Source organism: Electrophorus electricus, chromosome 2 (genome assembly GCF_041902795.1).
Source record: "Electrophorus electricus isolate QZ-2024a chromosome 2, ASM4190279v1, whole genome shotgun sequence".
NCBI lineage: Eukaryota > Metazoa > Chordata > Actinopteri > Gymnotiformes > Gymnotidae > Electrophorus > Electrophorus electricus.
Window position 1 is genome coordinate 42,609,751 of NC_137498.1, and position 12,051 is coordinate 42,621,801.

Consider the following 12,051-nt stretch of genomic DNA (forward strand, 5'->3'; position numbering starts at 1 on the left):
CCTGAACTCGGGACAGCCAGCCGCGGGCTTTAGGACCCGACAGCGTGGCGTCTCGACGTCCATGGGGTTATGTGTGTTTACAGCGGAGAGAGCTGATTGCCACCATCCTTTTTCGTTACACAAAATGATGAAATGACTTAAAAGTAACAATGAAGACCGAGGTACTGTGACAAAGGTGAGCAGCGTAATGTTCAGTTTGCTTCTAATGCAGCGTTCAGCACTGGCAGCAGATTATATCTGACTCACTGGGTAGCACGAGTGTTTTTTTTAAAGTTATTTTTATTTATTTATTTATTTTGTAAACTCATTTCTTGACGCACCCCGAGCGAGTTTTATTCTATTCCTTTGACTTGGTAAACCAAGACGATATATTACGTTTCTAATCGTGGTTTAAACTAGAGCTTTGCTGTGATAAAGTCGGCGTGTGCTGAAACTCTTCACTTTTTTTTCCATCGGCTGGTCCTACTTTGTTTGACCAAAACGCTGCTCGTTGGCTGTTCACAGCTGCAGTTAGGACAACCACCTTAACGAGTAACTTCGAGTCATAAAATAATTTCATATTTTGATGAGACGTGCGGTTTGTTGAATTTTCCAAACACTCGAGGCCGTTTCAGCTCTGCTCTCGGTGCTAGGATTGTGCATTCTCGACAAAGCATATGTCCAGCCTACTCAGACTATTCTTCCGTATACTTTTTTTTCTCCAGATTTAACTTAATCTTAAGTTTCGGGAAACATTTTAGTCTCAATTTAAGTTATTCAGAACGTGCACAATAACCAGTTTCTTGGTTATAACGGTTATAACTGGACATATTAGAGCAGACGGGCAGGTTTCACTATTTGAGCCATGTAGCCTATAACGTGGCGGTCTGTTCTGACCCAAACTGTGTGGACCAGGCGCGACCTTCTAATGAACGCGGCCTAAACTACTCCAAAGTCCGGGAACTAAAACTAAAGGCCCAACTTTTGGCATTTTAACGTGGAAGTAACCTCCGGGCTCCCTCCGCATTCGTGCTCAGGGATCGTCGCGCTGTTACACGCTCGTTTTTTGGACCTTAGTTTTGGGAGAGCGGAGTCGCACCTGCAAACGCACAGGCCTGACCAGTAAGCGGCGAGGAGGCAAGCTGCTGACTGAACTGGCATGGTGAGACTTGCTGGGGCGCAGGTGAGGAGAAATGAATGTGACGGCTTCATTACGTAACAACACGTCCCCGACGCATTTCGTGTGTTTGATCCAACACTGCGCTAAACTCTCTGGTGCACTCTTGGAGACTCTACCTGCTTCATCTTTGTTTCAGTTGCGGCTAAGAACAAAATACTTTATCTTTATGCGTCACTTATCACAGGGCCAGGTGGGTCCTCGCGGGGCTGCGGTCTGGGCTGCGGACGCCCAGTGCTCGGGGCGCATTGTCACATGAAGAGCTCCGTTTAATGACTCACTTCCTCCACTGCTCTTGGCACCCAGCTTCGCCACTGGTGTCAACTGCACATATCGTGGTGTCTGCTATAAAAAGACACATGAGAAAATATTACAGTGGAAAGTGCCCCCAGTTTGTGTGCGCATAGTTACACTACACTTATAGTTGCACTTTTCTGGTGTCACTTAGTTTCGCCATATTGGCCATGGCGATCAACTTAAAATTAATAAAACCGTCAGTGCAGCACATGCAGATAAGTTGCTGAATGCTAAAAAACCAACTGCATGTCACTAATTAGAAAATATAGCACACAATGCATAGGTAATATCTATACTAAAATCCATTCAGTACAGTTCTGTAGAAATTACAATGACCCATGTAAAAACATACGCTAATACCCCGTGACTTAACCATTTGGGACTGTGTGGCGGGTTTTCGTGGTCTTGTCATGATGGCAGGCAGATACGCCTGGAGCTCGAATGACCCTGGATACTGTTTAATCTTCATCTGCGTTGGGAGTTCTGTTAAAATTGTCATGAGTCATAAGATGAACGCATGAGACTAAGAGGTAACGTACGTTTCATGGGGTGTGTCTGTGCGTTATAGTTGTTTGGATGGAGTCCTCGCGGGTCACTGGCGGTCTTTCCCGCGAATATAAGCTAGTGATGCTGGGAGAGGGAGGAGTCGGCAAGAGCGGTGAGTAGCACGTGTCCCTCCCGTGTGCCCTTCATTTCCTCTGCTCATCATCTCAAGGACATTTTTACCATGTTCGAACCTCTGCATTTTCTGCAACCTCAGTTGTTTTGATTGTTGTTGTAGTTCACCTGGTTTGTTTCACCATATGGTGAGCACGCGCGCACACACACAGGCGTGGTGGCTCTTTGCTTCAGCAATCATAGGTTTATGCTCAATTTTTTTGTTAGGGAGCCACCTAGCAACCATCTCGTCTCTCCGTGTGTTGCCATGGAGATGAACACATTTCACCTGGTGATGATGTGTAAATGCTTGTGCACTGCATTTGAGGCTTTAAGGTGACATTCATTTTGGTTTTGCAGGACCCTGACAGTCTCCATAGAAACAGAACAAAGGGCGTGATTAGTGCATTTTAGCATTTATATTTATTTATTTACTTATTTATTTAGATGAAGTTAAAAAGTTATTAAAACAGCTTACATTCCAGACTGAATACAACTTGAGCAATTGAGGGTTAAAGGTCTTGTTCAGGGGCCCAACAGTGGCAACTTACAGTCGTGGGACTTGAAGTGGCAACCTTTCAATTGCTAGTTGAGTATCTTAACCACTGAGCTACCAGTGCCTGTTTGCAGCATTTGGGCATGCGTGCATGTGTAGATTTAGAGAAGAATTGATATTTACAGAGAAAAAGATGGAACATTAATCCTCATCTTGAGTGTTGCAATGCTTGAATTATATAAGAAGTCTGTTCCTTTCACTCTATTCATATATATCTCTCATTTTCTCTCTCATTTTGGTGATTTTTTAGTTACATTTTTTTCTTCCTTTCTGTAATTCTAATGTGTGTTTTGAATGTCGTGTGCTTGTATATCATAACTGATTGTTTATCATGAAATCTCAACTCACTCTCTTTCTTTCTTTCTTTTTTATTTTCCAGCCATTATCATGCAGTTTATCAGTCACCGGTTCCCTGAAGACCACGACCCTACCATAGGTGGGAGAATAAAAACATAAACTCGTTGACCTCCTTCATTTTGTGTAGACTGCAGTCTGAATTTACTCATGCCTTTCTCATCTCTAACAGTTGTTGTGTAGAATGTGATACTTTAAAACAGGAAAAACACTAAACACTGAAGTACAAACTAGTGATGCACAATATATTGTTTTAATTAATTAATGTTGCAATAATGGTATGTAGATGAGCACTGCATGAACATTTTGTTTTTCTTGTGTGAGAAGAAAAACTGACTAATCTCATTTGTTCCAGATTAATGGTCTAAAGGTGTTTTGATAAATCGGGGCATTCACATGATTTAACAAACAAATCATTTTAGGAAAATTATGCAGGCCAGTGTTTAACCATGCCACATCAGGGCTTCCCCACTGTGTATTAACATGTAGCATAGCACATTGTATTCGCTATGTGCATCAATATAATTACAACATGGCAACTGTTTCTGTGGTACAACCCAACTGTAGACCTACAGGGGTTGGAGTTTGACGCGTCTAATCCGAGAGTTCAAAGGTCTAAAACATGTCTGGTCCACAAGCTGCCACACCACCACATGAGGCTGTAATGCCTCTCCATGCCATTATCTGCCTCACTATGTCCCACTGTGTCTTCCTTGATCTCAGAGGATGCGTATAAGACGCAGATCCGCATAGACGATAAGCCAGCGAATCTGGACATCTTGGACACAGCAGGACAGGTAAGCAGGAGAGGAACGCAAGTGCTGGGGAAGTGATGTCACAGACTGTCTGATATACTACATAAACAGCAGAAGTGCTTAACATCAACAGAAAGGACAAGGTTGCTGTCTTTCGACCCAGCCTTCGGTGTCGTTATGTCCATGTGGCGAGGACACTCGTGGACATTGACTTAAATGTTAGATATTTTAAAAAAAGACTGAATCCGAGGATGAGGGTGCATTTTTTCACCAAAAGCCGTAAGTGAACATGTGTTGTGATGGGAAGCACCCATTTTGATAAGGGCTGGGTCGAGAAATGGTGATTCTGCACCTTAAAATACTCCAGCTCCATTTGCTGTGGGTCTTGTAGAAACTTTGTGCTGCTGTTGCCCATGTGCATGTGTGCACATGTACACAAACATCAGGCTTGATGGTCCTTCTACCTCAGACATGTCTGAGTACATGCGTATAGTGGGGAATCAGACATCATTTCTGAGGTACACACGGGCATTAATTCCGCTCTGGCTGTGTGCCTCAGAACAAGCAGAACCAGATGCTTTTCTGATTCACTTCAGCATGCATTAGTGGACCACATGTGCCCCACGCAGCCTGGGACGGTGCAGTTGTTGGTGAGGCATCGGAGTTCTGGATAATATGACCTTGTCTTTTCCCTGCCTTCTTTTAAACCTAATCGTTAAATATTTAGCTTACCTGTACTGAAAACTGAAAAAACTGCACCGGCACATTAGTGATGATAACAGGATTTAAAGCTGTAGCATCAGTTCTTCACAAAATTTACTAACATGCAGAGTGCAATAAGAAGAATTCATGCTAAAGTACAAACTGCCTGCAAGGCCAAATCCTGCCAAAGTTGTTAGTGATTTACTGAGCCAGTTGACCAAGCACCACCTACCCTGTGCCCCAGGTTCAAGTTCCTTCAATACACTAGCACTGCCTTACACCACATATCTGAATTCCTTTTACTCAATGCACACTTCAGGAAGTATGTCATGTGTCATGAGACCTCAACGTTGCCTCTCTGGTCCAGACTTTAGAGAAGGTCTTTTAGAGCTATTCTTTAGGGGTTTGTGCTTTACATAACCTCAGTGAATGTGGAAAAGAGATTAAAAACAACAGTTGGCTGCAGAGGCAAGCTGAGGAACCCAGAGGGTACTTAACATTAATATTCATATGAATGAATAGCAATTAACTATTAATAAATTATTAATTAATATTAATAAATATTCAAGTATGAATTCATTTTAATCCTTTCTAAGAGAGTTATTTTGACATAATGTCTCTATGCAGTATCCAGTATCATAGCCTTAACATACTACTTTTTATCAAATTATAATTATTACTTACCTTATGCTCAAGTAACAGACTCAGATGTCTTAATGCTGTCAGGTGCCAGTTTTCTGTGCGCAGCACCCATCAGACGAGGTGTGTGTGTGTGGTTAACAAGCATGGCTGCTGGTGTGTGCAGGCAGAGTTCACTGCCATGCGGGACCAGTACATGCGGGCAGGGGAGGGTTTCATCATCTCATACTCCATCACGGACCGCCGCAGCTTCCAGGAGGCGCGACACTTCAAACAGCTGATCCAACGCGTCCGCCGCACTGCCGACACACCCGTGGTGCTTGTCGGAAACAAGTCAGACCTGGTGCACCTCAGACAGGTGAGAGACATGACAGGATACCATGGTCCTCCAAAGTCATGCTCAGCACAGCCTCAGGATTATGATTCTCTACTGTCCTATTGATCTCTTGTTCTTATATTGGTGTTCTGTTGCTTGCCTTCTGTTAAGGTTCAAGCAGATGATAGGAATTTAAAAAATAAATTTTTATTCAGATGTCCTATGTGCACCCACATGTTCAAAAATGCATTGTCATGTATCCCCAGTTTATCTTTTTGCCCTAAATTCCTAAAATGCGTCCTCCTGTCTGCCAGGTGTCAGTGGAGGAGGGAAAAGAACTGGCGCGAGAGTTCCAGTGCCCGTTTTTCGAAACGTCAGCAGCGCTCCGTTACTACATTGATGAGGTGTTCGCCGCGCTTGTGCGCCAGATCCGCCAGCGGGAGGCCGAGCTGGGGCAGGGCACCGAGAGGAAGAGCCGCCATGGCCACTCCTTGTGGCGCCGCCTGACAGCGCTGTTCCTCAGAAAGCAGCACTCGGAGAGCTGAAGGGGGCCTGATGGTCCTCCAAGAGGAGGTGCAAGAACGTACTGTTGTTGGGTTGTTCGTCTGCACCCCCGACCCCCCCTTTATGACGTCCTTCACAGGGTAGCTTGTGATATGTTGACACAGACAGCAGTTTTGATTATATTTGATTTAAGCACTCCAGATAATTTCATTATATTATTTAGAGACTAGACTTTTATGTGCAGGGCACACACTTACATAAATAGGCTACTTAACTGTTATCTTCATACAATATGTAGGCTGACTTATTATACTGTAATATTTAGTGAAAAAAGTATTAAACTTGACAGTAATGTTGTTTTTTAAATGTATGGGCGGCATTTTTGAGGTCGACTTTGAGATACTGCAGATCTCCTGAGTTTTCTGTAAGTGGGATGAAATAAGAAGGTTGCAGAAGTGTGTGGGTGACATTGACACGAAGACTAGCAATAGAATAGAGATCACATCAGCTTCATGGAAGGGTGGCTCTTTAGATAAAAGAACCGAAAGACAGGATGCGGTATGTGAAATGAGGAAGAAAGAAATGGAGGGAGAAGACTTAGGCAAAATCTAGTCTGCTTAATGGGTGGAAAGCTAAATTTACAACAGAGATGCAGTAGTTTTCTTAGCTGATACAATAATGGACTGTGTAATGTTTCATCCTTAGTTTTGGTTGGTTGGTTGGTTGTTTTTTTGTTGTTGTGCAAAGCTCCTGCCTGGATTAAATTTGCTTTGCATCTATGGACCGCAGTCTGTATGCAGTGCAGCCAGATGTTGTGTCGGGACTTGAGCTATCTAAGAGAAGTTTGCAGAAAAACAAACGGTGGTGAACTTTGGCAGCGCTGGATCTCCCAGTAGAGTAGAGTTGTATTTACTAACAGTTACTGTAGTATTTTAGTAAACAGACAAAAGGAAACGTACTTCTCCAAGGTGGCATATGAATGTGACTTCTACATAGTTTTTAGTCTTACCTATGTTGTGCAATTGCTACACACAAAATCTGAATGGTATACCTGGTTATTGCTGCATAGTGCAAGTGCCAGACTTTTTAGGTGTGAGATTTTTTTTCCCTAAAATGTGTGATCCTGGATACTATGTTCCTTAATTTATTTTCATCAGAGATTCTTGAATAAAATTATAGACGTTTTCTGACGTATCTCTCTTTTTTAAAGACAGACAGCTTTTTGTAAATATGCTGACGCCCTCTGATGGCTCAGTGAAGTTTGGATTTGTTCCATAGGATAAATGCATTGCGTTTATGTTTACCTCATCGTCAATTAAATGTCACTGCCACTAGTTAAAAAAGCATCATGATAACGCAAAGCGGATCTAAAACGGTACGGACATGCCCATCAATTTTGTCCCTCTTCATTTGCCATCTACTGGAGGTCGGAGGCAGACTACGGTCGGAGCTAGCTAAGAGGAAATGTACAGATGCTTTACCGTCAAAATAGATCTAAGGGCACAGGAAGGGTATTGCACGTCTCGTATCTTCAAGCCCTTGCATATATAAAAGCACAAACTTTGGTAGTCAGCTGGGCTGGCTCGTTTTGTAGGCCGCCTTTGAGTCACCAGTAGCTGGCTAAGGAGTTAGCAACTTAGCTTTCATTGAAACCAGCAGCTAGTACGGAGCTGTTGTCCGATGGAGTCGTGGGTGCGATTCAGCGCGCAAAGTCAAGCCAAAGAGCGAGTTTTCAGGTAAGACGCACATGTCCTTTAGCCGTGCTTTAGTACAGAGCAGTTCATGACAAAACTAGAGAGCTTATAGGCTAACAGAAATATGATAACTAGAAACGTTTACGATATTAATGTTCAGGTCACATGTAATTGTTTTTGTTTATTGTGGACCATGTTGCATCCCTAGACAGATTACGACAACGTTTTCACACGCGGGGGTGTCCAAGATGTTTACATCGCGGGACCTGTGATGTGTTTTGTTTGTTTTTGGACAGGGCCGCACAATACGCGTGCGTGCTGCTCGGACACGCGCTGCGGAAGGGGGGCGCGCGCGCCGAGCTGCTGACTACAGTCCAGCAGCTGGAAGCTCACGTGAGCCTCGCCAGGAAGCGTGAGTTCACGCGCGGCCTTTGTCGCGCGCGTTTATTGCGTCAGCCTCTCCTCGGCCCTCACGTGTGACCGCAAAAGCTTTCATTCGCACATATGCGCACACGTGGTGCTGTGAAGTGGAATTTTAGGATTAATTCAGCGTCCTTGTGTTGTGACTTTGCAACACTAGGCTACTGGAACGAGCATTTATCTGCATCTTAGTAGTTGCAGTAGTTCTTCTGTTTGTTGCCTTAACGTTTTTAATGTAGCTAATATTTTGTTAAATCGGCCCATAAGATTTGTGTGTAACAGTTCTGTAATGTCTGTAATTGTGCTTTGTGTAAATAATTGAGCTTTTTGTCTTTAAATGTGCTCCAGTGTCATTTAAAAAAAAAAAATCTGTAATAATGTTTTATTGTCTGTAATTAACGTTTTGTGTGTGTAACGGCTCTCACTTGAGTCAGTGATGCGGTTTTCTCTTGAGTCAGTGATGTGGGTCTCTCTCCATCAGTGATGCGGTTGGGGAATTCTGCAGAGTCACTGGAAGCAGCTAAGCGGGCTGTGCACCTGTCCGACTGCGTGCTGAGACTCTGCATCACTGTGGCCCATTTAAACCGAGCTTTGTACTTCGCCTGTGACAACGTGCTGTGGGTGGGGAAAACTGGCCTCCTGCCTCATATTGACCAGAACAAATGGAGCCAGCGATCTTTCAGGTGAGTCTTGTCCTCTTAAATAGTCGCTCAGTCTCTCTCTCTCTCTCTCTCTCTCTCTCTCTCTCTCTCTCTCTCTCTCATTCTTTCATACACCTTTCTGTTTTCTTCTCCTGCAGATATTACCTTTTCGCACTCATCCTTAACCTCACCCGGGATGCGTATGAGATCCGGCTGCTGATGGAGAGAGAGTCTCGTAACTCTCTAGCAAAAGGCTCCCTGTCCAGCCCATCAGCCCTCTCTCCAGGCCTGGACAACAGCTACTCTTCCTCTGACTCCCCATCCTCCCCGCCGGACCTGGTTCCATTCCCTGCGCTCCCCTTGCGGATGGTCCGGCTGCGGCGACAGCTACACCTGCTGGTGACCGTGCTCCGCTACAACCCGCCTCTGCTTCTGGACCTGCTGAAGAACCTTTGTGATGTGTTCATCCCCCTGGACAGGCTGGGGCTGTGCTCCACGGGGCCAGGCTTCGTAGGGGCCTGTGGCCTCAGTTCCTCTATCCTCTCCATCCTCACCATCCTCTACCCTTGGCTCAAGCTCAAACCATGAGCCATCTGCTGTAGCCCCCTGCTGGCCAGCGGCTATGAAACAAGCTGCTGTTGGCCACTCAGAGGTCATGGCAACAAGGAGCATGATAGAACACCCAGACCGGTCTGCCAATGAGAACTGAGGTAGTGAATGGAATTGGCTGGGGGGTGGCAGGGCAGAAGGGGTGTGTGTGTGTGTGTGTGTGTGTGTGTGTGTGTGTGTGTGTGTGTGTGTGATGTATCCCAGATGCCTTTTGCATCATCCTCAGTAGCTGCGCCATGTCACACAGTGTTTAGCTGAGGGTGTCCTTCTCGTTCCTTATCAATATAGTCCAAACTCTATGCTACATTCAGCCAGAAAAAAACACAACCTTGTAGAAAAAAGTCCCCTAAATCCTAGTCAGACTAATTGTTTGGATTAAAATGTCATGAATCTCATCTGAGTTTAGCAGTGTCATAGCTGAAACCCTCCCACAGCAGTGCTTCTGTAAACCAGGAGGAATACAGTATGACAAACCTAACAGTACTAAAGACATTTCGAATGCTTTTCAGATAAAATGGAAGAGAAACCATGATATTTGAATGTGAATGAACTTTACTGTCAGGTGACAAAACAGACTGCAGGAGTGCAGGTATACTGTGCTGATGCAGGAAACAGTTATTTATTCGTCATCAAATTAAACCATGATTTGCTTTGGAATTTTAATGACTTTATGTAATTTTTAAAATAAAATAATTCATCTAAAAATTTAAATTGATGAATGATTGGCTGCATTTGTTTAGTCCACCTTGTCGCTTTGTTCAGGTGTGTTTAATCGCTATAAAGGCTATTCTAGACATTACGGTTTAATCTTGTATTTTTGGGAAGTGGTAGGGTAAAATATGCTTTAGTGACAGGTCATCATGTGTGAGCTAATCTAGTCCATCTAATCTACTGCAGGAATTTTTGGATTACGAGTTAATTTCACATTGTTTTATGAATTAACACACTTATCAGAAGTCACATACAGAATCTTAAAGGAGCAATAAGTCATTACCACCAAAGAGTAGCAAATATTTATGAAAGTGATTACAGACTCTCCTCAGATTACAGTGGGGTTACATTCAGGTAAACCAACTGTAAGGCAATTGTATCGCAAAACGAAGAGTTTTATAATACGCTAGACTTGTATATCATGGCCTACCTTAAACTTGGATAAAACACACTATTACTTGAGCAAAAGCATTAACATAAAGCCTGTTTTATAATAGTGTTGAATATCAATAGCATATGTGACGGTATCGTATGGCATCTCACTTCCGCAGGGAAATATTGATACGTTCAGCAGAAACCGAATTTTAAAGTTGAAATATCGTAAAATAATCCATCATAATCTGAGGAGCATCTGTATTTTTATTTTATTTTTTTTGGTTTCTGTGAAATATAGCTCATATTAGATGAAGAATCAAACTGCTGTATAGTCCTCAAATAAGATAATGGAGCAGATCCCCCACATAGTGGCAGCCATATTTAAAATAGATTTAGTGTGGAATTTGAGACACATCCAGGTCACTAGGTGTTAGTATAATGTTGTTTCATAAGGTGAATAATTATTGGGGAAAAAATGACACATTGCTCCTTTAACAACGAACGGCAAGACACTTTAAATTGTTTTATACTGAACTTATTACGAGGCTGTGCTGAAACGACTGACTTTCATTTCAGTGTGCATTTAAAGACACCTGCTTTTGTCAGACAGTTTATCTTTACCATTTTAGCCATTCAGCATGAGCTCAGCTCAGAGCTGAAAGACTACTGTCTGAATTTGCAGAAAGAAGAGATCCTTCATGCAGAGAGTAACTAATCTTTCCTGAATGTTTATGCTAATCATTGCCACGATTGCTGTAATTGTAAAATAACCCTAACCCTGATTTTTAAAATAAAGGGGAACTTGATATGTAGAAACCTGCCATATCTTTGTCTTTCTCAGTTATTGCTGATCAGTTCATGCGAGGGGAATTCACTGCATGTGTGGTGTTTGGTTGGTCACCCATAGTGCATTCTAGAAACCACAGAGGAGTCTATAACCCAGTGCTTTATGGCAAAAGCTAATGGAAGGGTTTTGCTTTTTCAAATAAAAATGGCGTGGGCTCATTTAATCTGTCCTGTATGTGTCATTTCATATCCATAAAAATGTTCTGCTTTAGGACGCAATATAGTTTGTTTGTTTGTTCTTGAACACTAGTGTGAGTGCAGTGAAGAGTTTGTTTTGTTGTTCAGCATGAGTGACAATATATTAAAAATGCTGCAAAATAAACTGGCAAAACAGAATTAATAGAAAAAAATAACATTTGTGATATGGACAACAGATATCATCAATGAACAGAGTAGAATAAAACCAAGGATCTTATATGTATTTGGTGCAACTAAGGTGTAAAACAAAGAACCAATACAACTCAAATAGAGAAAATAGAAGCAATACAACACACTGTGTTATGTGTGTCAAAGTTTGGTTTTGTAATTTTGGTTTTGTGGAAGTGGAGTTAAAAATGTGAAGTGAAGAGTCCTGTATTTTCCTTAAATACCTGATGGAAGTGGCTGGAAGAGGTTCCTGAAAAGTTCCTGAAATCCATGGATGTATCCACTAGATGGTGCCCAAGCAATTCTTGGAAAAGCAAAACAGTAACCAACCCAAGTAAGGTTTCAAATATGTAACTCTTTTTTTCAGAAGATTTAGTGATTAGTCAAATGCTGTTTGGCTGTACTGTTTTAAGGATTAGAAGCTTCAAATTCAGATTTGTCCTTCCTGTTACC

General features: G+C 42.7%; 2 protein-coding genes across 3 annotated transcripts; both read left to right on the forward strand.

The window, feature by feature from the left end:
* Positions 1 to 17: 17 nt before the first annotated feature.
* rit1 (Ras-like without CAAX 1) lies at positions 18 to 7,126 on the forward strand. Of its 2 annotated transcripts, XM_027030586.3 has the most exons (6): positions 18 to 175; positions 2,022 to 2,111; positions 3,046 to 3,102; positions 3,744 to 3,817; positions 5,283 to 5,474; positions 5,747 to 7,126. In XM_027030586.3, the coding sequence occupies exons 2-6, from the start codon at positions 2,030 to 2,032 to the stop codon at positions 5,975 to 5,977; spliced, it is 636 nt and encodes a 211-aa protein (XP_026886387.1). In that variant the 5' UTR covers positions 18 to 175; positions 2,022 to 2,029; the 3' UTR covers positions 5,978 to 7,126. The 2 variants fall into 2 exon arrangements, with proteins under 2 accessions (XP_026886387.1, XP_081561006.1); XM_081704880.1 differs by lacking the exon at positions 2,022 to 2,111 and having other exon boundaries at positions 34 to 175.
* Positions 7,127 to 7,277: 151 nt separating this feature from the next.
* On the forward strand, positions 7,278 to 11,207 carry pex11b (peroxisomal biogenesis factor 11 beta). Its single transcript, XM_027030588.3, has 4 exons — positions 7,278 to 7,672; positions 7,927 to 8,042; positions 8,532 to 8,733; positions 8,850 to 11,207. The coding sequence occupies exons 1-4, from the start codon at positions 7,617 to 7,619 to the stop codon at positions 9,277 to 9,279; spliced, it is 804 nt and encodes a 267-aa protein (XP_026886389.2). The 5' UTR covers positions 7,278 to 7,616; the 3' UTR covers positions 9,280 to 11,207.
* The last annotated feature ends 844 nt before the right edge of the window (positions 11,208 to 12,051 follow it).